Source organism: Cucumis melo, chromosome 3 (genome assembly GCF_025177605.1).
Source record: "Cucumis melo cultivar AY chromosome 3, USDA_Cmelo_AY_1.0, whole genome shotgun sequence".
NCBI lineage: Eukaryota > Viridiplantae > Streptophyta > Magnoliopsida > Cucurbitales > Cucurbitaceae > Cucumis > Cucumis melo.
Genome location: NC_066859.1, coordinates 30,888,382 through 30,915,536, shown reverse-complemented (window position 1 = coordinate 30,915,536; position 27,155 = coordinate 30,888,382). Strand labels below are relative to the sequence as shown.

The window sequence follows — 27,155 nt, the reverse complement described above, 5'->3', positions numbered from 1 at the left end:
AGAGCAACTCACAAATAGGTGCTTCAACATCAACAATATGTTTTAAGGACAGGTAACACGATCTGCCAATTTTTTTTAGCTCTTTTGCAATTGAATAAGGCATGATTTTCAGATTCCATCACCTTACAATAACACACACATTGTCGTCATTACAAAATTTCCTTTTCCTCAAGTTTTGCTTTGTTGGGGGAATACGGTTAACCATGTAGGAATAGTTTGATTTTGGGGGGCAGATTAGACTTCGACAAATATTTCCACCACTGCACATTCATATTGGAGTCAGACGGAGAGGCTTCCCGCTTAGCAAGTATACCCAATTTGTATGCACTCTTCGCAGTAAATTTCTAGAAAAGTAGTTCCAAATCCACGCATCCGTAGATGATGGTTCTAACAATCGGAATGATGCTAATTGTTAATTTAGTTGAACATACTTCTAAACGTAAATCTAAATTAATTTTAAATAAAAGCTGGAAAACTTAACGAAGTTAGATTTATAAGAATGCAAAAACAGAAGAAAAAAAAACAAACAAAAGTGAACAAATGGTCAAGATTAAAGAAAAAAATGTCCCACGGGATGAAACACATGCATGCATAGGAAAGGGAGAACATGTTTAAAAGATATTTTAGTTGTATCAAATGTCTATTCAGTCCTGAAAATTTAAACTCTGCTGCAGTCATAGATTCTAATAGGTTTTCAGTTGGCATTGAGTTGAGAGTTTGTAATGGACTTTAGTGGTTAATGCTATTTGAGTTTGACATTAGTCCGAGATTGTTTAATTTTAGCTATGTTTGTTGAATTTAATTAAGTAGATGCTTTGAATATTTGTTTTTTTAATGGCATGGAATTTCAAATTGTTTAACAGGTGTTGTAAGATTGGTACTATTTATTTTTAGGCTGTTATGGCGCTAAAATCTGTCTAAAGTTTTAGAGATAATAGAGTTAGTTACTGATCAAGTTTTGGTAATGTCCCCTAAGTCGGTGTTAAGATTTTGGGTTATTACAGAACCACTATAATGTATCTTGGTGTCTTTATCTTTTTCTTGGCTGAATTTGTTGCTACAAGTTTGCTTGTGTTTCTGGTGTTTGTAAGGTTCAATTTTTACGATATACTACGAATTGGTGCTATAAGTAACAATATTCCCCCCCCCCCCCTCCTTTTCTTTTCTTTTCTTTTTTTTCCTTAATTTTTCTTGGATGCGGTAACTTTAATTTATTCTTCAAATTATTCTTATGTCGATTGCACTATAATTTTGCAGAAGGATTGATTCAATGCCACTTTGCAAATTTTGTGGAGAATGGTGTCAATTTTGTTTACCTCGTTGTCTTCTCTGTCTCTGCAAATATATTCTTGTTCTACTTTTGAAATTTTAAGGTATGAAGAGACCGTTTGTTTTACTCTTCAGGTTGGTGGCAGGTTGATGTTCGGACTTCAAAAACAAATTTCATTAGACAATCTAGTGTTCTCGAGCAGCAGGAAATACTCAACAAATGCGAGAGTATTATAAAAGAGGTGAACGCCACAATTTCTTTTGTTTAATGATTTTGCCTATTTTAAAAAGTGAAATACGAAAAATCAGATTTTTTTTTCTTCTATAGGTCATAACCATGTACTATATACAAGACAGAACCAGTTCTATTTACTTGTCAAACTTTAACAACAAATTGTTGATGCTGCGGTTTCAAATTATCCATATTTCCATTGGTTTGGTTTGACATTATTGTTTGCATTTCCTTTGACAAAAAAGAATATTTTATTAGTAACTATGTTTTCAAAATTTCAGATGGAAATGGAGAGAATAAAGTTGGGGCCATCCGACAAAGGAAGCCTACACCCAATCGCTACATTCTAACACTTCATTGCCAAAGAAATTTTCTGTTGACATCATGAAGCACCGTACGTGTGGCCTAGTTCTCACTAGAAATACATTTTATGGGTTGGTTTTCTCATAATAAGGTTAGCTTACTTTCTGTATGACTTTTTTTTCTGGTCAAATTTTGTTTTCTACCTTCATTTTGAGTAGATTTTGCCACTACAAACAAAAAAGTTAGCTTACCATGTGTTTTGTTTATTACATCTTCGTTATCTTTTTGTTATGTGTTTTTTATTATGCCTTTGTTTTGAGAGTAAATACTTAAATTGCAATAGCTAATTTGCAATGGATGTTGAACTTGAGATGAGTTCACAAAGGAATAAAAATATTAATGAAATATTTTAGTTCATTACGACTAATTTTTTTATATAACAAAAAGTTCTAGCTTTCATTTGAGAACAGATGAAAGAAGTAAACATAAGAAAAAACCAAAAATGGGCTTCAAATAAGCAACAGAGGACCTAAAGGGCAACTAAAAGACACTTTTATTTAACTTTCTTGTGAGAGGAAAGAGAACTTTCCATTGATATAATGAAAAGAGACTAACGCTCAAAATTACTAGTAAATGAAAATAATAAGAAAAAGAAAGACAACAATAGATAAGCAGACCACAACCTAATACAAAACAAAGATCAACCATGAAAAATAAAACCTCCTTATATAGACAATAGACTTACCAATTGGATTAAGTTTAATATAATGCTTGGAGAGATTTGCCTTGGACAATTAAAGAATTTTGCATCTGTGCATGACATTCTTTAGATGAAGGAGCAAAGTGAATTAAGTGATATGTCATAGACATGGACAAGGTAAGATAACATTTGGATTAAAGCGTGAATTTGGACTACAAGTTCTTTATTAAAGAAATCTTTCTATTCTTTGGATAAATGATTGCAATAGCTAATAGATAAATGATTAAGTTTTTATTTAAAAAACTAGATTATTTTCCATGACCTTGATTATTGGAAAAAAGGTTGACTATACAAATGTAATTAGTAAAAATACACAGAGGGCTATAAACGACACAAAAAGATGAGTAACAATATTCGAGTTTTGGATTAAAAAACTCTTCCTTTTGTTTGGAGAAACGATTATTAAATTGGGTTAAGTGTTAAGATAGTGACTAAGAGTCAGATTAGCCAATTGAATTAAGTTTATCTTTATGGGATGAGGTGATTTCCCGTGGACATAAATATAGGAAAAAATGTTTGGTTGTACAAATGAAATTGGAAAAAGACATATAGAGGTCTATAGACGGCCCAAAAAGAAAAGTTAAGATATGAGAGTTTAGGATGAATTTCAAGTTTTGAATTAAAGAATTTTTGTCATTGTTTAGAGAAAGAATTATCAAATTGTGTTAAGTATTAAGATAGTGCACTAAGATTGAGATTAGCCAACTATATTAAGTTTTTAGTTAGGAGATGAGGTGATTTGCTATTGACATGGATATGGTAAAAAAACATTCGGCGGTCTAAATGTAATTGGAATCAGACACATGAAAGACTATAAACGACGTGAAAAGAAAAGTTAGGATGTGAGAGTTTTGGATTGAAGTGTGATATTTTACTTCAAGTTTTGGATTAAAGAATTTTTGTAATTGTTTAATGAAAGGGTTATCAAATTGGATTAGTGTTGAGAAAATGCACGATAAAAGTGATGCAAGCTAATTGGATTAAGTTTTTATTTAAGGGATTAGGTGATTACTCATGGACATGGTTGTTGGAAAAAAAAGTTGGGTATATAAATGTAATTTGTAAAAAGACACATTAAGGACTATATACGGAACAACAAGAAAAGTAAGGATATTTGAGTTTTGGATTCGAGTGTGGTATTAGATTTCAAGTTTTGGATTAAAGAACTCTTGTCGTTGCTTGGAGAGAGGATTATTAAATTGGATAAAGTGTTAGAGATAGTGCATTAAGAGTGTTAGCCAATTGGATGAAGTTTTTATTTAAGGAATGAGGTGATTTGATATGGATGTGGATATAGAAAAGAAAGTTACGCTTTACAAAATAATTGGGAAAAAAACTCATGGACTATAGACGATACAAAAAGAAAAGTTAGAATATAGTTTTAGCATTGAAGTGTGATATTGTATTTCAAGTTTAGGATTGAATAACTATTGTCATTGTTGGGAGAAATTATTAAATTAGATTATGTGATGAGATGGAGAACTAAGAGTGAGATTAGCCAAATGAATGAAATTTTTATTTAAAGAATAAGGTGATTTTCAATGGACATGGATGTAGGAAAAAAGTTTGGCTATACAAATGAAATTGGAAAAAAAGTAAATTGAGGACTATAGACGACAAAAAAAATATTACATTACGAGAGTTCAGATTGAAGTGTGACATTGGACTAGAAGTTTTAGATTAAAGAACTCTTAGATGAGAATTCTCAACTTGGATTAAGTGTTGAGAGAGTGGCCTTAAAGTGAGATTACCTTTTGGATTAAGTTTTTATTTGAGAGATGAGGTGATTTGTTGTGGACATCAACGTAGGATAAAAATTTTGGCTAAATGAAATTGGAAAAAAGGCTAATGGAGGACTATAGATGACACAAAAGAAAAGTTAGGATATGAGAATTTTGGATTGAGGAGTGGCATTGAACTACAAGTTTCAGATTGCAGAACTCTTGCTATTGTTTAGATGGGGATTGTCAACTTCGATTAATTATTGAGATTGTGGCCTTAAGAGTGAGATTAGCATTTGGATTGAGTTTTTATTTCAAAGATGAAGTGATTTGCTATAAACATCATTGTACGATAAAAAGTTTGGCTATACAAATGTAATAGGAAAAAGACACAGTAGATGTTAAAATATGAGACTTTAGGATAGAACATGCTTTAGGATAGAAGTGTGGCATCGGACTATAAGTTTTGGATTAAAGAGGTCTTAGCATTGTTTGGATAAAGGATTATCAAATTTAATCAAATGTTAGATAGTGCACTAAGAGTGACCTTAACCTACTGAATTAAGTTTTTATTTGAGGGATGAAGTGGTTTGTCGTGGACATGGATATAGGAAAAAACATTTGGCTAAACAAATAACATTAGAAAAAGACACATGAAGGACTACAGACTGCACAAAAAGAAATGTTAAGATATAAGAGTTTTGGATTGAAGTATGATATTGGACTTCAAGTTTAGGATTAAATAACTTTTTTCATTGTTGGAAGAAATAATTATCAAATTGGATCAAGTGTTGAGATATTGAACTAAGAGTGACATTAGCCTACCGGATTAAGTTTTTATTTGACAGATGAGATGATTTGCCAAGGACATGGATATAGGACAAAACATTTGGCTAAACAAATGACATTGGAAAAAGACACATGGAAGACTGTAGACGACACGAAAAGAAAAGTTAGTATATAAGAGTTTAGGATGAAAGTGTGGCGTTGGACCGCAAGTTATGGATTAAAGAACTCTTACCATTGTTATCAAGAAATAACTATCAAATTGGATTAAGTGTTAAGATAGTGAGTTAGGAGAGAGATTAGCCAAATGGATGAAGTTTTTATTTAAAGAGGAGGTGATTTTCAATGGACATGAATATAGAAAAAAAGTTTGTCTATACGAATGAAATTGGAAAAAGGCAAAGGGAGGACTATAGACGACACAAAAAAAAAAGTTAGGATATGATCGTTCTTGATTGAAGTGTGGCATTGGATACAAGTTTTGGATTAAAAAACTTTTGTCATTGTTTCAATGAGGATTGTCTAACTTGGATTAAGTGTTAAGATAATGGCCTTAAGAGTGAGATTAGCATTTGGATTAAGCTTGGCTATACAAATGAAATTGAAGAAAGACACATAGGGGAATGTAGGTGGCCAAAAAAGAAAAGTTAAGATATGAGAGTTTAGATGGAAGTGTGGCATTGAAGTACAAGTTTTGGATGAAAAGATCTTAGCATTGTTTGGAGAAATAATGGTCAAACTGGATGAAGTGTTAAAATAGTGCTCTAGGAGTGAGAGTTGACAATTGAATTAAGATTTTATTTGAAGGACGAGGTGATAAATGAAATTGGAAAAAGACACAGGGAGGAATATAGATTGCACAAAAAGAAATGTTAGGATATTAGAGTTTTGGATTAAAGTATGGTATTGGACTTTAAGTTTAAGATTAAATAACTTTTGTCATTGTTGGAAGAAATTATTATCAAATTGGATCAAGTGTTGAGATAGTGAACTAAGAGTGACATTAGCCTGCTAGATCAAGTTTTTATTTGACAGATGAGATAATTTGTTGAGAACATGGATATAAGATAAAACCTTTGGCTAAACAAATAACATTGGAAAAAGGCACATGGAGGATTGTAGACGGCACAAAAAGAAAAGTTGGGATATAAGAGTTTAGGATGGAAGTGTGGCATTCGACTGCAAGTTTTGGATTAAAGAACTCTTGCCATTGTTATCAAGAAATGATATCAAAGTGAATTAAGTGTTGAGATAGTGAACTAAGAGAGATTAGCCAAATGGATGAAGTTTTTATTTAAATGATGGGGTGATTTTCAATGGACAAGAATATTGGAAAAAAATTTGTCTATACAAATGAAATTGGAAAAAGGCAAATGAAGGACTATAGATTTCACAAAAAAAAATTACGATATGAGTGTTCTTGATTGAAGTGTAGCATTGGAATACAAGTTTTGGATTAAACTCTTTCTATTGTATCGATGAGGATTGTCAGCTTGGATTAAGTGTTGTGATAGTGACCTTAAGAGGAGATTAGCATTTGGATTAAGTTTTTATTCAAGGGATGAAGTGATTTTCCGTGGACATCAATGTAGGATAAAAAGTTTGGATTAAACCCTGCCCGCGCTGCGAAACCCCTTACCGCCCATTCTTAGTAGACTTGCTAACTGAGCAATTTTGAGCTGTATGTGATATTTTTGCCATTTTTTAGCAATGTTTGGATTTTTCCTAAGGTCAGTAGGTTAATTTAGATTTAAATGGCACTATTTCAAGAGAATAAGAAATTGGGCAAGTTTATGAGCCAAGAATTTAGCTACCTTTTAGGTGACATATGCATACAAAATGATTTCCAAAGTTTATTTATGAACATGAGTTCAAAGCTAAATATTTCTAAGCATGTTTGAGATTTCTGAATGATTATTCATCACTAATTAATAGATGATATGGAAGCATGAGTTTGAGTATAAATTCAAAATGAATGTTTAAAAGCATGAGTCTAAGTTTATTTATGAACATGAGTTCAAAGCTAAATATTTCTAAGCATGTTTGAGATTTCTGAATGATTATTCCTCACCAATTAATGGATGATATGGAAGCATGAGTTTGAGTATAAATTCAAAATGAATGTTTAAAGGCATGAGTCTACGGAAGCATGATTTATAGATTATTTCCGAGCATGACTTATGAGAAAGAGTTTTGAAAGAGATTTATAAGCAAGCACCAAATGCTAGATCCAAAAGCTATGTTTCAAGAATAGTTAGTTTTGATTGTTATTTCTTAAAAAAAAATCGAGTTATTGGTTTTAAGAAGTTTTAAATACTAATAGAGTTTTTCTTTAAACCATATTCATTTTTTACATCGAGTTATCTATGGTCAATGTGCACAAAGTATCAGGTGTATGGAGCTTTGTTGACCACATAGCCAACTACCGCTGAGTTTAGGCAGGATAGTGCTATCTTGACCGAGTTCAGGCATGATAATATCATGATCAAGTTTATTAGGTACGGTAGTATTGAGTTGTCAAACTAACGATGGAACCTTTGCTTGTACTCGAAGGACCCATTACTGTGGGCGCTTATCACAGTACCCCTGTTGAAGGTCATCATGGAACCTTTAAAACATATCGACGGTTGGCTAGGGAAGTCTATTGGAAGGGAATGAAAGCCAAAGTGTGTTCTTTTGTGGCTGAATGTTCTGTGTGCCAACAAGCTAAGTAGCCTACTCTTTCAAGGGGGTTTGATACAATTCTAGTGGTGGTAGATCGCCTCTCCAAATACGCTCATCTCATTTTCTTAAAACATCCTTTTCCGGCTAAGTTAGTGGTTGTGACCTTTGTACGTGAAATTGTGCAATTACATGGCTGTTGCAAAGCATTGTGTCTGATAGGGATAGAATTTTTACTAGCATGTTTTGGGAGGAGTTAATGAAGTTATGGGGAACTCAACTTTGACGAAGTATGGCATACCATCTTCAAACGAATGGTCAAACTGAGGTGATAAATCGAGGGGTTGAAACATACCTACGGAGTACGGAGTTGTGCTATGGGAACACTGAAATAGTGGTTAAAATGGATAGCTTGGGCTGAATTTAGCTACAACACTACAGTACACACCTCTAGCATGACTTCAGTCATTTATAGCCGACCACCCCACCAATTTTGATTTGTGAAAAAGACTCCGGTGTAGTTCATGAAATAGATTTGCTGCTTAAGAACTGGGATGAAATGTTAGTGAAGCTCAAGGAGAATTTGGGCGAAACTTAACAAAGGATAACTAAGTATGCCAATACTAAAAGAAGAGTGCTACAATTTGAATTCTATGATTGGGTTTTTACCTAAAGCTAAGACCCTACCACGAGTCCTCACTACATTGTCACATTGTTGCACCCATCCTAAGCTTGCTCTGAGGTTTGTGAGGTCGTTTCAAGTGGTGGAGCGGGTGGGGCCCGTAGCATATCTACTAGCCTTACCCAAAGGTATGAACATGCACCCCATATTTCACGTTTCTGTAATTTGGAAAGCTGTTGGAGCCCATAGGTCTATTCTCCCAATACCAAAGGATGTTAGACCTGGATTTATCCTTGAAATTAACCCTTGTTGCGGTAATAGGAATTTGAGAGAATGCTGGTTGGGTGTGTAGCTGAAGTATTGATTCGGTAGGAGCATATAGCTTACCCGAGGATGCTACATGGGAAAAAGTGGATGTTATCCAAGCGTTGTATCCTAACTTCCACCTTGAGGACAAGGTGGATCTTTGGGGGCGAGTAATGATAAGGTCTCAGATTGAAAGGTTAATTTCAAGGATACTTGATAGTTATAAGGGGCAGGGGGGATTATCATCTTGCAATTAGAATTCTCATAGAGAATTGGAGGGATTGGGCTCCCAAAATATTTAAAGAATTCCCAACGTTCGGCTGCAGCAGCATTTCCAAATAATTTCTTGGAAAATTTTCAGCTTTACATCCTAACTTTCATGTCACTACTTAACTTACGCCATCCCCAAATACTGTTCTTTTTGCTTACAACTTGTAATTTCTGGAAGGAAAAACAAAATTCGTTATTAAAAAATGGATCGTTTTCAATGAATCATCTATGAAAAGATGTACTCAAAATATTGCAATTAGAATTCTCTTAGAGAATTGGAGAGATTGGGCACCTAAAATATTTAAAGAACTTACAACATTCGGCCATAGCAGCATTTCCAAATAATTTCATGGAAAATTTTCAGCTTGACATCCTAACTTTCATGCCACTACTTAACTTACTCCATCCCCAAATAATGTTCTTTTTACTTCCAACTTGTAATTTTTGGAAGGAAAAAAACAAAATTCGTTATTAAAAAATGTATCATCTTCGCATACTCAAAGAAAAGCCAAAAATGTGAAACAATGAAAAGTTAATATGTATTTAAGAAACAAAAATGTTATGATTGTGTTCTTGTAGGTGCAGAGGGCTTGCGTTTTACTCCTTATTTTTTAATTTTTTAAAAATAATATTTTGTGACGCAGGATTTGCTACACCTCTGTAACATACATGGTTGATGCCTCCAGTTTAGATACCAGACTGAACTGTGAGAAGAAGATTTGGTTATATTGCTTGTTTTTAAGTTGCAAATTGATTCGGATGTTCCTATATCAGGAAGTGTTTGTCTCTATGCTTTTCTGTAGTTCACAAACCATTACAGAAGTGAGTACAGGATATCCCTATATGCTTTTGTTGGTAAAAGCTTTGCAGATAAAGAGGACATTGAGATCTCAGCAATGACATATGACTAATAGGAAACTGTGTGCTATTGTTATATCTTGCACAGTTATCTCAAGTTAAGCCGAACATTGCTAGTTCCGACATTTGAGGAAATTTGCCATTGAAGCCTTGTCACTGAGTTTGATAATCCTGCCAATGTCGGATGGGTTTAGATGTTGCAGAATGAATCTTATAAGATTTCATGGTGGTATTGCTCTTGTAAGTTCTGCCATTTTGGACCGTCAATTTTGCTCTAGGAGTTTGGCTCATCTTAAACATTTACGTCCACTTTTGAATTGGGATTTTCACCCACTCTACCAATATCAGTTTCTTTGTTTGTAAATGGAGTTATTTAGACAAGGGCTAAGGCTTTTATCAGTCAATTCCTCACTTTCTGGACGGGCTGTTTTGGGTTCAAAGCAGACGAAAGCATCAACGAACTGAGGGCATGTTTTTAGTATCTGATCCGTTTCGTAGTTTATGTTTTGGAAAACAATGTAAACAACCGGTAGAATGGGTCAACTTTTGGTGGGACTGAATCTGAATGTATTTAAACAGAGTAATATTCGAAAATAATGCAACAATGAAATGTGAATTTTGTGGTAAAACCAAGAAAAAAATGTACTTTTAATATAAAACCTGGTTTCATAGAACTAGGGGTGTAAAAAACCGATCCTAACTGGTGGGTCAACTTGACCGGTCTTGTTTGGGTCGGTGTTTGTAATAAATAAAAGATCAAACCAAACCCATCAATTTGCTTCGGTTTTGGTTTATCTGAACCTAAGAAATTAGGGGTTTTGTTAGGTGTACTGAAGCACATTGGAGAACTATACTCGAAAAACAATATCCAATCTTCAGGAAGCCAATGCCTCACTAAAAGCTATTGGAGTGGGAGAGTCAAGCCATTTAAGTACCATATTGGTCATCTCGTTCTAACTAATGTGGGACGAAGGTATCCCCTAATATCTATAGTTTAATTGAATTTTTAGCCAAAATTCAAAAGAAAAAATCAAAATTTGAAAAGTACTTTTCTTTAGTTTTCAAATTTGGTTTGGTTTTCAAAAGGTAGAATATAGATAAAAAAATATATATATATAAATATTTAAAAAAAAAAGAAGAAGAAGAAAGTTAGATGTTGAAGTAGTGTTAGACTTAATTTGCAAAAACAAAAACAAAAAATAAATTAATTGTCTAACTAGGTCTTAGTTATAAACGTTGGTTTTTTCTTAAATTACAAATGTCCTTATAATTCTATGTATCTAATAGGTTAGTCTTTTATCTTGTATCTAATAAGTATTCAGTAGTATATACTTAATATTTCAAATGTTTTTTTTAAACACTGATTTACCAATTGATCTATTAGATACACTTTTTAAAGGGTAGGAAATCATTAGACTATGTGAGCTTGAAGATTTATTCCAACAACTTTGCTTAGAATAAATGAACTCACTTTCTATGATAAGTATTTCTAGTTTTTCTAATAAGTTCATAAAAGAATAATATAAAAGACAATTAGAAAAGTCAAATTTACACCATATTTGTATAAAATTTAGATGTTATAACGATCCCTAAAATAAATATTAAATCTATGCTTTTGGTTGATTTTCTTATTTTTGGTTGAACACTTCTGAAGTACTGATCAAAAAATAAATTTCTTATGAATATCTTACTCTTTGGGAGATATGTTTAGCGAAAATATTTTTCTGTACGAAATTATGAAACAAATTTACTAAATAAAAAGGAATAATGTAAAATTAAAAAAAAAAAAAAAATCGCCCAATATATAAATTATTGCCCAGTTAATTAACCCAAAGGAAAAGGCGCTCCATTTATAAGAATGAGAAAAAGGGGTTGAGCATTTTCCGAAACTATAAGGAGTTAGATGGGTGGGTCCACTCCATGTGACCGTTGGGTAACGTTACAAATTCCAAATTTCAAAAAAGTTGGGTCTTTTTCCTGGGATTGGCTTCCGTTGGCAACGGCCACTTTCCCATTCTTGTCCATGAAAGCAAGCAAGTGAGAGAAGCCGGGAATATTATTTGTAATTGAGACAGAAGTAAAATAATCTGGGAAATCAAGTGGTTGGTTGTTTGCTGAAGTTCTTTGAGTTTGGAGTTGGAGAATGGCGAGTCTAGCACCGGGAGTTCTTGTGAAGCTTCTCGATGGAATGAATTCTGGAGTGAAACCCACAAGCGATCACCGGAGCTCACTGTTGCAGGTGACGGACATTGTGCCAGCGGATCTGGATGAGAAAAACCTGTGGCCTAAGCATGGATTCTATATCAAGGTGTCCGATTCTTCGCATTCAATCTACGTGAGTCTGCCTTCGGATCAAGACGATTTCGTTCTGAGCAACAGAATGCAGCTTGGTCAATTCATTTACGTGGATAAATTGGAACCTGGGTCGCCCGTCCCAGTGATGAAAGGCACGAAGCCACTCCCTGGGCGGCACCCTCTGGTGGGAACGCCAGAGCCGCTGATGGGTTTAAGAAAGAAAGGGGAGAAATGTGATGATAAGTCAATGGCTGCAAAGGCAAAAGTTTCGTGTCCGAGGCGGGGTTCTTGGGGAACAGGAACAGGGCTGAGCCTGGGAGATGGGAACTCTTCGCCCCTAATTCTGAAGCCCCTTCCGCTGGACTTTGAGCAGTGTACCCCAGTGAAGGAGCGTGCAACTTCCAGCTCCCTGATGACGTCTCCCGTGGTAGGGGGCAAGAAGGGAATCCGGTCTTCCTTTGGTGGTAGTCTGTTGGGTAAACTCGAAAGCCCTGCTCCTACTCCTTCAATGCTTAGGAAAAGCTGTGCAACCATATCCAAATTCCCTAGAAGCAAGAGCGTGTGTGAGCGAGAACCAAGGATTTCACCACCGACTCCCTTCAACTCAGCTGTAGGTACTATTCGTTATTGTTAAACTTAGTTTCAAGTGCTGCTGTTGCCTGTTGGCCTTGAAACATGTTATCTTTCATTTCATTCTTTGGCTTGTTGTCACGTTGCAGTGAAGAAGAGCGCCACTCCACCCCCTAGTTCGCGAAGAAATCAAAAAACCCCAGCTCCAGCTGCCTCTACCTCCCCCATGCCGAAGGGTTGCGACTCTGATGATAGCGTCACCGCTCTTCCCGTCAACTTACCAGGAAAACTCAGCATACTGGGCAAGGAAGCTGTGCAGCAGAGAGATACAGCGCAGAAGAATGCCCTCCACGCCTTAAGATGTGCTACTGCCACGGAAGCTTTAGTTAGATCCCTCAGGTACTTCTATATACAGCTACGACCATTCTCTGTCACTTTTTTTTTTCATCGCTGGGTTGTTCTAAGATGGATACTTTGCGGCATGTAATTGTAGGATGCTTTCCAGGTTGAGCAAATGGGCTAAAGCCGACGCTCCCGCCAACTGTTTCAACAAGTTTCTTGAATTCCACCAACAAATCATGCAGGCCGTGAGTGATATGGTGTCCATTCAAGCTGCTACTGAATTGGCTCAGAACCAGGCTTCCAAGCAGGAACAAGAATCTCCCTCCATACTAAGCGATATCTCTCCCAACTCCAATAATCCAGAAGCAAGTTTATCCAAAAGAAGGTGTGGGTTGTACAAATCAGTGGCAGCTTTTCCAGATAGAAGCGAGCAAAGGAAAACCAAGTTTGGGAAGCAGAAAACAGCAGCAGCATCTGTTGGGCAATTAGGCATGGAAAGCAGTGGTAGTGGTGAAAATGATGAAAATCAGAAGCCACCAGTGCCAATGCCAATGGCATCATGGTGCAGCTTGAGCGACACAATCAAACTGGGAAGGCAGATTGAAACGGAAGCTGGAAAGTGGTTCATGGAGTTCATAGAGAAAGCATTGGAAGCGGGTATAACGAAGACCAAGGGAGCGGGGGACGAGGATATCAGGAAAGTTCCTCAGTCTCTACTACTCAAGCTTATCAACTGGATTGAGGTTCAACAATGTAACACTAACAAGATGGGGCCACTCCATCCCAGAGGATCACAAATTGCTCGCAAATTAAGGATCAAAATCAAGAACCCTTGATTATTAATATATATATATATATATATACACACACGTTGTTTTTTCTTTAATATTCGACTTTTTTTATGGCCTCCTGCTTTTTGGCCGGTTCTAAACTCTATAATTTGCTTCAGAGTTTTTTTTTAAAGAAAAAATTCTATAAGCCAAAGTCAAAGAGTTTAGTTTCACTGACGTCTACATAAAACGAGCAAAAAAATATTTCTGATTCAAATCCCTCCTTTTCTAAATTTTGTAGCAAAAAAGAAATCAATAAGTCAAATACCATTGAATAGCATCATTTTTTTTTTTCAAGAATGGCCAGAATGCATCTTACAATGTTATACATAAACATAAAGCACAAAAGTACATGACTCCTCATATTTTATCTTAAAAAACTGAAAATGACACACATATGGAAAAATATGTAATATAGTTTTTTTCAATATTGTCAAACATGGTCACGAACGAAAATTCATTTTCATTAAATTTAGGAGATTTTATTTTGTTCTTAATTTGTATAACAATATTTTCTTTTTACAAAATTTGAACTTTGGTTAAAGTTCATAATCCCTAAATTTGGTGGGTTGCATTTATCCTTGTGATACCAAATATTTGTTTTCAAGTATATTCCAAGTTTATTTCAAATACACACCACGTTAATTCAAATATATACCTTTTTTATTTCAAATCTTTTTAGAACAATTAACATGTTTACAATTATTTTACAATATATGCCCTATATTATAATTTAGGTCTCACTTCTACTAAGATGCATATTTCATTTCCTTTGTCATGTGTATGATGTATCCAAATATAGTTAGTAATTCTGCCAAGATATCATATTATATAATAATTATTCTAGGGCAAATTGTAATTTCCAGATTGGAGGGATGAATACATAAAGTCGAATAATAAAAATAATACTCATTAAATAAAAATCTCAAATATTAATTAAAAATTTGGTAAATTTTGTTATATTTTGTAAATAATTTTAATTTTGTGTTATATTTTAAAATATAATATTTAAATATTTAGTTAAATTTTCTATTGAATTTTTAAGAAAATTAAATCGCACCAGTTTTGAAAGAAACAATGAATATTCATTCATTAGGTTTAACTTTGTCTTTTTAGGTCAAAATGTAGATATAAAATATATTGATATTTGTGAAATATTATTTGCAAACTAGGTTAAACCTTTGATTTTTTTTGGAAAAATATTATGGTCATATAAAAGAGAACATCTAAATTTCTTGTTTAACTTACTAATGACGACAGGGAGTAAAAAGTATGTGTGGAAAGTGATTTGACAAAAATAAAATTATTAAATAGCTTTTTTAAAAAATTATTATGCCCATTTAATTAGGTAATAAAGAGTCATTACCAGAAAAAGAATAACATAAAAACAAGAGACCTTCAAAATTCTATTCTGTTACTCAGCAGGGTCGGATTGGGAGAGAGAGAACTTAGATAGATTTTTTTTTTTAAAAAAAAAGTATTATTTAAATATAATTTGAGGTGTAAGATTTAAACCTAAAGATCTCTAATTTTTGAAAAATAAGATGAGCTCATGTTGGCAATTCATACAACTATAGTAAAATGGCTATTAAAGCACACGTGTCTTGTTTTGATTGGATAGACATCACTTTTGAAGTTTGTATTTTTTACTAATATTAATTTTATTTTTATTAGGAGAAAAATAAATAGAAATGCAGGAATCCAACTTTGCATTATTGAAATCTTTAAATATTTTTCTCCATTTTTTTGGACAAGACAGTGACAAAGCTCGTGACTATCCCCTCTCTTCGTAAATTCTGAGCTAGTCTCGGGAGAATTTCGTCCTTTCCTCTCCCTTTCTGTGGCCAAGAATTATGGAACATCTTAATTCCATAAATGTATTAGTACTTTGTAGAAGTATATTGTAAGTATAATGATGTAAATTCATCGCCATCCCTATTTGCTATACCCTTTTTCCCTTTCTTCATTTATTATTTCTTTTAATAAAATCATCCTATGCATCTAATCTTGTGTTTCTACATTTTCTTATTAACTAGTGATTTTTAAGAAATTAATAATAACGGAAGAATGCAGGTGGAGTGCTTGTTAACTAGTGATTTTTAAGAAATTAATAATAATGGAAGAATGCAGGTGGAGTTCTTGTCAATACGTGTACTAGTTCTACGATTCCCCCAAATATAAATTTTATTTTCTATATGTAACTGGAATTTTTTTAGAAATGGAATTCTTGCTAAACCAAATTCTTTAAGTTATAGCAGAGAACAAGGTAATGAAAAGGAAAAGGGATAGGATGTAAAAGAAGGTAACAAATTAAAGTACAAAAATGATTTTAATTGGTGATCAATCAACTTTTAATGTTGCCTGTGAAATGTGAATCGTCTTATACTTTGAACGGTGGTGATGATGCGAGTGACCAAGGCTACGAACGATCACGCTCTTTCTTTCTTTTTCTACAAAGAATTTATGACAAGAAATGCAGTGAAAGACTACAGGTGGGAGAATTTATGGAGAAGCACAATGAGTGTTGGTGGTCCCTTTTTGTGTAATAATAATAATAATCGAGAATGCCTTCAATTTATTGTCATTAGACTTTCTTTTTTCTTTGGCAAGGGAGTTAAGTTCAAACCTCTACCAATTACATATCGGTTACACTTTAACTCACTACAAGAAAAAAAGTCTATTGCAACAAAAGTTTAATTAGTCAATAGCAATTTTTAACAGCTGCTATTCCAGCGATTTTGAAAAAAGTTGGAATCAAAATCTAAACTGCTATTATTTCCTCATTTAATAACACTTATTTCTTCAGCTCATAGTAACAATTTCAGTGGTTTATAAAAATGGATAAAGACCTCATATTGCAACAATAATGAAAAGCAAGCAATTTACAGCATTTTGAAGAAAAAAAATTCACAACAATTTTCTTTCTAACAATTCACAACACTTTTACTAATTATCATGGATAATTTTTCTAATTTCATTTTGTATAATATATTCCGATATACTTGTTTTTAAAAAATAAATTAAATATATAATCGTTTAGGGATGCAAATATATGTTTCTAAATTTTAAATTAATTATCCACCTTTTCAAGGGAATATCTTGGGTATAATACACAATAGTCTAAGAATCGCCTACTCCAACCTTTGAATAAGGGAACAAAACTTTTCATTGACATCCATTACAACTGAGAATAAAAGGAACAAACTCAAATGTTTACATAAACTTCGAATGAACAAGCATAAAGTCTTCCTAAACTTAGTGGAAATTAACGTTAGCTGGATACCAAAGGTTAACTTTGAAATTGAAATTAAAATTTTACATCAAGAAGTGCAATAATTCCAATCATGTAAGCCATGAGTTGTAGGAATGCGCTCATCGAAACCAGTTGACTACGATCAAAGAAGAAACTGAACTCCAGCCGTAGACAACCTAGAAGACATCAATGACAATAAATGAGATAGGAAGCCTAATCATCACGCATACTGAAGGCACACAAAAATTAGAAATCAACAAGTTCTTAACAAAGTAAATGCCGTAAATGTAATTCATCCTCTTTGAGATAATATTTCAAACAGATTTGGTTGTTAGCAACAAATGTTGAATATGAGTTTCCTCTAAATCAAAATCACTATCAACCAAGAAGCTAAAATTGAGAATATAAAACCAATGATATAGAAAGTTTAAATTAACTTGAAACTGGTAAATGAGATGAAAGTGGTCAAGATTTTGCATAAAAAAATGGTTTGGGCTTGAATGAGAATGGATGAAAATATGAAGGGAGGTGAAACGAATTCTAGGTCTTAAAAATAGGGATGTCGAAATTTTGATCTAAAAATAAGGAGGTGCCACATATATATTTTATTTAAAAAATCAAACGCTTATGAAATTTTCAAAATTTTAACATCCTGCTTTTCTAGAACCAAAATGGTAAATTTTTATATAAGGAATAAATAGCAAACGAACGATATACTTGCAATGCATAAAAAAGTTGCTACTGATCGATGTAATATACAACATAAAAAAAAAATTGTTACTAAATAGTTACATTTGTGAATTTAACAACAAAAAAAAAAAAGTTACATTTTTGTACTTTGCGTACTTAAAAAATGGATGCATTTTTTTATATTGTCATAGATATATTTGAAAAATTTTCTAACTATGCCATCTTCATTGCTGCAATTGAATAATTTTGAGAATGTTCGGTAAAAACTTTTTCAAATAAGCATAATTAGCATCCGTTTGCTCATGTGTTGTTCAAATTAGCACTACACCAAGCATGACTGATTATCACATTCACATCCACTAGAAAACTAAATTTTAAATATAAACTGCAAAATTAGATAGATTATTAAGAAACTACTGTGTCGTTGGAACTATTGGGTCGACTACCAAAATTATAAAACTTGTGCATCATTTCTATAGATTGCAGCGTAGCATAAATTTATAAATTGAGCGTAGGTTTGAAACGTATCTTTCAAAAAGTAGGCGCGTATGAGGACACGTTTTATAGATAAATAATAATGAAAAAACGTGTACAATTAAATTAGTCATACAACAATTTTATTGGGCAAATCTAATTCATTCACACATCTTGAATACATCAAACTGTGTCTGTAAAATCTTTGAGCTCAAACTCTGTTTGTCAAATCTCTAAGCTCTTGGGTTCGATGGATAAAATTTAATCTGGAAAATACTCTTTTTAAAAGAAACAAGTCTAGCGGCACCAAGAGAGAACTCAATGCAACCAAGTATTTTTCTAATATATTTATCTTTACAACCTATAGATGCAAAAAATAATGGATGACTGTGGATCATTAACTGCAAATAATCTTTTTCTTTCGATAATATACATTGTGTGAAAATCTTTTTTTTTTACTTCTTGTTTAATTATAGAAATATAATGTCAGTTGAATTATAATCATTTTGTTATTATAGACAAAATTTTAAATAGGTTAAAAGAAAAGACATACATAATATGAAATTTTTTTTGATAAAGCCACATGCAAAATTATGAAAATTATGAAAATCCATGTCTAAACTAAACAATATCCTATTATCGCAAAGATACTTGATTTACCATCTTTATGAATTTTGCACGATTGCCTCTTCCAAAGAGAAAAAAAGAATTTGTTTATAGAAAAAAGTAAAAAATAAAAAACACATTTATTTCATTTCTCTGCTTGAGTATTTGTATGATGTGTAGTTTATTAATACTTGTTTAATAATGTTTTCTTTTCTTGTTTTTGTTTCTTATTCTAAAAAAAAAAAGAAACCATTCATGTTTCTGGTTTCTTAAAAAAAAATAAACACAAACAAAATTTTGTTTAATAATCATTTATTATTTTATTGTTTCTTGTGTTATTTTTCTAACCTTTTTGCTTTTGTTTAGTTTAAATATAATTTAATTATGTAAAAAATATAAAATGGATAGAATTCATCTAAATATTAAAAAATAATCACAAAACATTAACATTATCAAATACATTAATTCCACACAAAAACTAATAACTATAATACAATAATTTTTATTAATAAATATAAAATATAAAATAAATATAACTAAATAAAAAATTAAATTAGATATAGAATATGAAAATTTAAAATTCATGAAAAAAATAAATTAAGAAGTAAAAAGTCATCAAAGATGTAAATTGAACACAAAAACTTTAGGTCAAGAGTGAAAATAGACATATCTCCCATCAATAAGCAATTTTAACATTATGAAAATAAATCAAATAAAATGAAAAAAGAATCTAAGAATCGTTATCAAGACTGCGCCTATGCCGACTCCTGTTACTCCTTTTTCTGTTTGTCAAATGTTAGGTGAGACATTTATTTACCAATAATACAATGCACATATAAAGATGCTAATTAGGGTCGCCGGAAAATTTTCTTTAAGAAAACAGGGAACCGGTGAAGGGATAGAGATGGTAGGTGTTTGACATTTTGACTTCTTTCAATGGAAATCCGGTTGTCCACCACTGTCCTTCAGCCACATGGGAAGGGTATCAAGTGCTATTATACATAAAAAAGCATTATGTAGCGAACGGTAGTTAGAACTTAGATGTAGATGTATTAGAAAAAGATGGCTGCACAAGATGCAGCCAACTATTACTGGTTTAAAGAAGAGTCGCACTCACAAGAAGAAAGTGTGTGAGCTGTCTCATGGCATATCCGTCACCACACAACAAAGAAATGTAGGCCCAGCGCATATATATAGAAACAGGACCACCTCATCTCATCTTTTCACACTTTTCATTCTATGGTTTATTTACTAGCTTTGCATACACCGATCCAATTTGCAATTGGCAATGGCAACCAAATCCACTCAACTCCCATCTAATTCCCTTTCATTTCTTCCAGGAATTACAATCACATTTACCCTTTTTCGGAAATTAAGTAAGGCAAAAAAAGAAAAATATATATAGTTTTTTACCTCTATTTCGAAATCCAATTGAAAAGCAAAGGAGCAATTAACCTTAAAATTAACCTCTCAAGTCAAGAGCCACATCCTCCGATTAGTCGGCTACAGTCCACGTCATGTCGTTCTCGAAGATCCAGTGGCACACTTCGACCCGACCGGGAGCGGAGCCGAGAGCTATGAAGGCCCCGTGAGCGGGGCTCCAGGCGGAGGTGTCCAGGTGACAGATAGCAACTCCGTGGTTGATGGTGGCTTTAGAGGCCGGATCCAGCAAATCCACCTCGTACACTCGAACCTTGGGCACGGAGTGGCAGTAGTAGAGTAGGTAAGGGAACAGACTCTGATGGCAAGACACGGACTCCGTCACCTTCCCTCCGTTCATCCCTTTCACCTTCCCAATCATTATGTTCCCCTTCGACCCCTTCGTGTTCTCCGTCGTCCGGACCACCACGTTCCGCCCCAGCACCGACGTCGCGAAGTCTATCATATCTTCCACCGAACCCACGCACCGCTTCGTCTCCCCGGCGCTGGGCACCCTCTCGCACTCTCTTACAGTCTCCGTCATCATTGTCTCCATCGAAGAGTTATCCCCAGCGTGGAATATCTGCTTCATCACCCCCAGCTTCGAGCTCGAGAAGGGTAGCTTGGACAGGATAGATCGAGGCAAGAACGACCTCTTCGGCATTTTATCTCTGATGTCTGGCATCGCCATCACCGACCCCTTCCTCAGCATCGACTCGCGGAAGAACTTCCCGGGCTCTACCCACCTCTTCGCCAGACTTCCGCTCACCGACGTTTTCGCACCCCCAGAGCTAACATTGCTGTACTTCGCAAAATTGATTCCCTGTTTCGCGTAATCCTTGAACGTCGTATTCACACCATACACCTTGAATCCCACGCTCTGGCCATTCCCATTCTGACCATAACCACTAAATTTGTCCGTACCCTCGTTGAAGGATTTCCCGTAACTTGCGAAATTGACCTTGGCAGAGTTCGAGTTCTTGGAGTAGGACTGGAACGAATCGTCCCCCACATTGGCCTGGTCCCGGTAACTAGAAAAGCTTTCAATCGCTCCATTCCCACCCTCGCCATAGCTCCTGAAGTTATTCTGTGGGTTGTTCTGATCGTTGCCGTAATTGGTGAAGGTGTCGTTGGCCCCATTTCCATCTGTCCCGTAACTGGAAAACCGTGAGCCTACGACGTTTGCGCTGGTCCCGTATCCAGTGAACTCGTTCGGACCCCCATTTCCACGTTTCCCATAGTTGACAAACGACTGATCTCCAGCGTTTGCGTTCTCGCTGTAGCTTTTGAAGGCTTGAGATCTTCCGGTGGCATCGGAGGAGTAGGTGGTGAACCGGAGATTTGGGACATTGACGGATTGTTCGTAGGTTGTGAACTTGCCGTCCCCTCCGATGGCTTTGGAGGCATAAGTGTTAAAGCTCTGGTCGGGGACGTTGGTTTCGGTGCCGTAGGTGGAAAATCTGTCGGTGTGGCCCAAGGCCTCGTGGCTGTAGCGCCTGAAGGAATCGACGACGACATTGTCACCATTGGAATAGTTCTTGAAGGAGTCGATTCCACCAGATCTTTGGGTGCCGTAAGTGGTGAAGTTCTTATTGGAATAGACGGCAAAGTTGGAGTCTCTGTCGTGTTTGGCCAAAGAAGGGGATAAATCAGGAAAACAGAGCAAGTTTGCGGCGGAGCAGAAGTCGGGGAGGCGAGAGGAGAGAGCATTTTCGGCTGCGAGCTTGGCGAAGGCCGCGGACTGCACTGCCGTCAAGGGAGACGCCTTGGAGAAGAGAAAACTGGGTTTTGGGATATCGTTCCGCACCTCCTTGTTCCAATAACGATTCAGAAAAGCTTTTGGGGTAAAAGGGTTATCCTCGTCGCCGACTGCAGGAACCTGCTTCCGCACAGTAACATAAACCACCGGAACCAAACATACATTACTAACAGTTTACAATTTACTATCAGAGATGAGTAGAGGAGGGATTTAAAACTCAATTAAAGAGAATTGAACGCTGAATTGGAGATGGACTTACATTGAGAGCTGAAAGCGAGAAGATAAAGAGATAGAGGGGAACCACATGGAGCGTGGGTAATCTGTGCATTTCTCTTTTGAGTTTTGTTTGTATTTTAGTTTGTATTCCAGCTAAGAAGAGGGAGGGGGTGAGATTTGAGAATGTTGGTGTGCGGTTGTAATTGTGTGCAGAAATTTATAGTGGAAATATTAGAGTAGTTTTCAAATTTCCCTCACCATTTGGGGGAAAAGAAAAGAGGGTAGGGCGCAGAATAGCAGAGGAGAGAGAAAGATGCAAGAAGGGGATCGGGGGAATGGTTGGGTTGCGGTGGCCCCCGAGAAACAGAATTGAAATTGAAAATGAAAATGGGATGTTTTTTTATTTGAGTTTGGAAATGGGAAGGATAGAGAGAGTGGACTGTAGTCTCCTTTTTCTTTTCTTTTTTGTATGCGTTACCTCCATTTATCTTCTTTTCTTCTGTTTCTCTTTCTTTTTCTTTTTCCCGAAATTAGTCATCCAACAATTTTATTGGGCAAATCTAATTTATTCACACATCTCGAATGCAGCGAACTATGTTTGTCAAATCCTTGAGCTCTTGTGTTCGATGGATGAAAATTAATCTGGAATATACTTTTCTAAAAAGAAAAATTTATTAGCGGCACCAACGGAGAAAAATCGACGGAAGTAAAAAGTGATGGTACAAAGGGTAGAGACTCGGAGGGAGCTTAAGGCGACCGATCCCGAAGTTGCAGATTGTAGACCATAAGCAAAGTACCTCACTCTCATTATACAAAAACAAATAAGTAGAATAAATATTTTCAAAAATGAAAATTTTATCCTAAATTTGATTATAATTAGACAATTGGGTGGAAACGCACTAAATATTTATCTAATATATTTATCTTTACAAGCCCTACGTGCAAAAATTGATGAAGGAATGTGAATAATTAAAAACAAATAAGTTTTTTTCTACCCGATACAATAATTTTATTTTTTATTTTAAGGTTAATAATATAAATATTATGTAAATCGAGTTCGATTTATTTTGTAGAGTACAAATAAAATTTTAAATTGGATAAAGAAGAGAAATAAATAGTATGAAGTTTTTAGGTGAAATCAAAAACAAAATTATGAAGCTAAATAGTGAAGACGAGTTTATATCTATTTGATTTTGTGTTTTTGTATATCGTTCTCAAATTTTAAGGAAATGTTTTTAAAAGTTGGGTTAGATTCGAGAGAACATTTACAGATAAAGGCGTGGTAAACTTGGTGAAGGCATGCGAAATTTTATTTTCTCATTCAGATTATGGGTTCGAAGCCAAGCTTTACAATTCTTTTTATAGATTTTTTCTTATTATTTTTTTCTAATGGATTCTTTTTTTCGTTTTTTATATTTATTTCTTTCATTTCTTGAATAGTCTTTTGTCCTTTTGCTTTTATTTCTTTTTTAATATTTCTTTCATTTCTTAATTTTACACTATTCATTTCTTAATTCTACACTATTTATATATTAGTTTAATTATCAACGGTAAAAAATTCAATAATTAGATTTATATATTATTTCAATTTATATCGGTAAACATACAAATATTAATTTTGAAAATCAAAATTTTTAATAAGGATGCTTATACTATTTTTATTTAAATTTTTTATTTTAAAGACATTTGAACTTTGGTTAGGATTTTACACTAATTAATTTTTTCGCCAAAGCGTTTTTTTGAGTTTTAGTGTAATATCAAAAGTAGCGAGTTTAAACCTAACATTGAGCAAAATATATATATATATATATAACAGGTTTTAAGCAAATATTAATGGTCACTATTTAGCTTCGTATATATGTATGTATCTATATATAGATAGATATTGATATGTATGTATGCATGCATGCATTTTAAGCAATATTTTTCTTTTATCAAACAAGTTCTCTTTTTTGTCAAGAAACAGAAACCAGAAATAGTTGCCGATCATAACAGGAAACATGGAACCTAAAAAGCAGAAACGTAGAAAGTTTTCTTTTTTCTGTTTGTTAACCGGCATGTTATGTGGTTTAATGAAAGAAAAAATTGCAAACGCAACCGAAATGTTGTGATTTTAAAATAAAACGCATTGAAAGTTCATTCCGTTCTCACCCGAGCTCAAAACTCCACCCACAAAACGCCAACCCAACCACTTAACTTTAAAGGGATATTTGGGAGAGATAACTCCCACGACTACGCCTAAGCCTACTCCTGTTACTCCTTTTTCTGTTTGTTAAATGTTAGGTGAAAACATAATCTACCAATAATACAATGCACATATAAAGATGCGATTTAGGGTCGTCGGTAATTTTTCTTTTAAAAAACAGGGAACTGGGAAAGGGATAAAGATGGTGGGTGTTCGACATTTTGACTTGTTTCAATGGAAATCCGGTTGCCTGCCACTGTCCTCCAGCCACATGGGATGGGTATATCAAGTGTTCATTAAATGTCATTGCCATAAATATGAAATGATGGATGCAGAGTTTTGTTTGTGACCCATTTGAAAAAGTTAGATGTTGGCTCAATTAATTTCTTAAAACAACTTTGAATGCTTTCATTTCCTAGGTAAGGAACAATAGCTGTTTAACTACATTAAATCAATTGAAAACAACGTGTTGAATTTGGTTTGAGTCCCCTTTTCAAAAACTCTGCAGATTTTCTAATGCTAGAATCTGAATAAGAAAAAAGAAAACCAAAGTCTAATTGTAAATATTTGAATTGACACAATAATATAATGCATGTGATCTCACATGCCACAACCTCTCCATTTTCGATTGTAAACCAATAAACTTTAACCCCAATGAAAACCTGAACGATCCTGGTTTTTTCACATTATTCCACCAACTAAAAGTCTCTAATAACAACGCCTCTCTTCAAAATTTCTTTCCCCAATCAGATCAGTCAGAGTGAGCTTCTCTTATTGTTTAAATAAATCCTTCATTTGTTTGTTTCTTTTTTATTATTATTGTTGTTGTTGTTAAAAAGTAGGAGAAGAAACAAATATATATGGTGTGCTGATGATAAATGATCTGCTTTTTCAGAAAACTGGTCGCTAACTATAATTGGATTTGATGATTCAGCATGTGGGAGTCGTTGAATTCTTCATAAAGTTTCCGTCTTTGGATCCAGCCAATTTTGCCTTTGCTTTCCAATGGATCAAAAGAAGTGCAATTTCAAAAAAGTTGTTCCCCAGTTGATAATAACGTTTCACCATATTTGATTCTTTTTTATAATAATATGACACTGATAATAAAAATTAAAAGGATTTTTGCATTTGCCGATTGGTATAATGCCAAATAAAAAGTTTGTTGATTAACTTGGAGTCTTTGGATTACTTTTGTGTTTAGCATGTTGTTTATTGGTAGAATGATCATATTGCACTGAAAAACGTGGTGTTCTTCACAAATGAAGTAAATAAAGTGGACAACTGAGTAAGATAATGTATTTATTATGTGAATGAGTGAAATAGTAGAACCCGCCGAGAGCTTTCAAATCAAGTTTCCTGCATTCAGAAGCATGCCCAGCTTATGATTGCTGGGGGTAGCTTTAGCTTTGTTACCACAAAAATAAAAACCTTTGCAAAGCATCCTTGCACATGCTTGAATTTTTCGTTTTGACACAGCATTCATTACAGCCTGCCCGAAAGAAGAATTATTTGTTGATGTACAATATGACAGGCAGTTTTACACGGTTATTCTATTCTGAAAAGAGAATTTATAAAAACTCTTTGGATTGACATGCACACTTTTAACGTGGGAAAAGAGAACTCCACTTGTTAAAGTGACGATAATTGAATGATAGTTTTACACGATTGTGTTGCCACCAACCGTGTAACCAATAACAAAAAGGGAAGAGGAGCACCCAAAGTGGATGGGATAGTGGGAACTTCAATCATGGCCTCATGGCCTTTGCTTTCTTTTTGAATGAATAGAGCATGCCATACAAGTAATTTGGTTCATCCTCCCCAGCCGTGAGATTCGTGGAAGGAGACCAGAATAAGCCAATAAGGGCTTGGTATTAAACTTTTCATAACACCTCCCAACTCCTAATTAAGAACTCCATGGAAACTACCAATAGACTTTACAAACATTTGGTTGACCTAAAATATAAAGACGACAGTTGAAACTACGAGTGCCCTGCTTTCGAGTAGAAACGTGATCATAGCCAAAAGATAGATTAAACTAATAGAGCAGGCAATCCGTGGGTCAGCTGGCAGCCTCTAGCCGTCCAATCATTTGGATGCTTTATGGTATTGGAGAACAGAGGAATTTTGAAATAGGGGAAATAAGAGATAGGTAAGTGACATGAGATATTAGGACTTAAAATATACACACTTTGTTTTAAATGATGAATGTGCATGACGTCAAAGAGACGCAATGCAATTAATTAAACAAATACATTCATATGATCTCCACTTTCATGGAAGCCTTGCTAATTCTCTAGTGAATTTATGATGCCTTTCCAATTACTTCCACTGCTTTCCTGTCTCAGTTCTGGGAACTCTACACATTAGTTGCAGTCATTCTAAATGAAACAGACAAGTTTAGGATATACTATTGTGGAGGAAACCACCGAAATTGATGATTAACAATAAACATCTCCTTCCTTCACAAACACGTAAACGAATTGCAACATACACTAGAGCTAGAGGCTTAGCCAAGTCAATTCTGACACTAGAGACACGGTTCTTTCCAACCTCCAACAGTAAAACCATTTTTAAGTACGAAATTTAGTCCAAAAAGACTCCAAATTTCTCAATTTGACACTAGATCGGTTATTCCCTCAATTTGAAATCCACACATTTTATGGTAATCAAAATCATTTGAGCATTGGATTCGAAAATCCAAAGCAGTTAAGTTGGCATGGACCTTGAA

General features: G+C 34.3%; 2 protein-coding genes across 12 annotated transcripts in view; one reads left to right on the top strand and one right to left on the bottom strand.

The window, feature by feature from the left end:
• Positions 1-13,881, top strand: part of LOC103487684 (uncharacterized) — a 15,949-nt gene extending 2,068 nt beyond the window's left edge. For 5 of the 11 annotated variants that reach the window (XM_051082509.1, XM_051082507.1, XM_051082510.1 and 2 more), the window contains exons 4-9: positions 1-52; positions 1,405-1,511; positions 1,783-1,955; positions 9,575-12,697; positions 12,803-13,052; positions 13,147-13,881. The exon at positions 1-52 is cut by the window's left edge and continues 312 nt beyond it. In XM_051082509.1, coding sequence (XP_050938466.1) covers positions 11,932-12,697; positions 12,803-13,052; positions 13,147-13,831 — 1,701 coding nt within the window. In that variant the 5' untranslated portion in view covers positions 1-52; positions 1,405-1,511; positions 1,783-1,955; positions 9,575-11,931 and the 3' untranslated portion in view covers positions 13,832-13,881. Of the gene's footprint in view, positions 53-1,257; positions 1,320-1,404; positions 1,512-1,597; positions 1,704-1,782; positions 1,956-9,574; positions 12,698-12,802; positions 13,053-13,146 lie in introns of all 11 variants that reach the window. The other 6 variants (XM_051082515.1, XM_051082517.1, XM_051082516.1 and 3 more) reach the window with 6 other exon arrangements.
• A 6,017-nt stretch (positions 13,882-19,898) lies between these two features.
• Positions 19,899-22,843, bottom strand: LOC103487686 (polygalacturonase 1 beta-like protein 3). The gene is made up of 2 exons (XM_008446095.3): positions 22,286-22,843; positions 19,899-22,146 (listed from the first exon to the last, which is right to left on the bottom strand). The coding sequence occupies exons 1-2, from the start codon at positions 22,352-22,354 to the stop codon at positions 20,344-20,346; spliced, it is 1,872 nt and encodes a 623-aa protein (XP_008444317.1). The 5' UTR covers positions 22,355-22,843; the 3' UTR covers positions 19,899-20,343.
• Positions 22,844-27,155: the final 4,312 nt, after the last annotated feature.

What these genes read in the sequence shown, in the direction of transcription:
- LOC103487686 (XM_008446095.3), bottom strand. Translation starts at nt 22,354, where the DNA reads ATGCACAGATTACCCACGCTCCATGTGGTTCCCCTCTATCTCTTTATC. An exon ending in TCTCGCTTTCAGCTCTCAAT is followed by an intron (nt 22,147 to 22,285) that starts GTAAGTCCATCT and finishes GTGCGGAAGCAG; the next exon opens with GTTCCTGCAGTCGGCGACGA.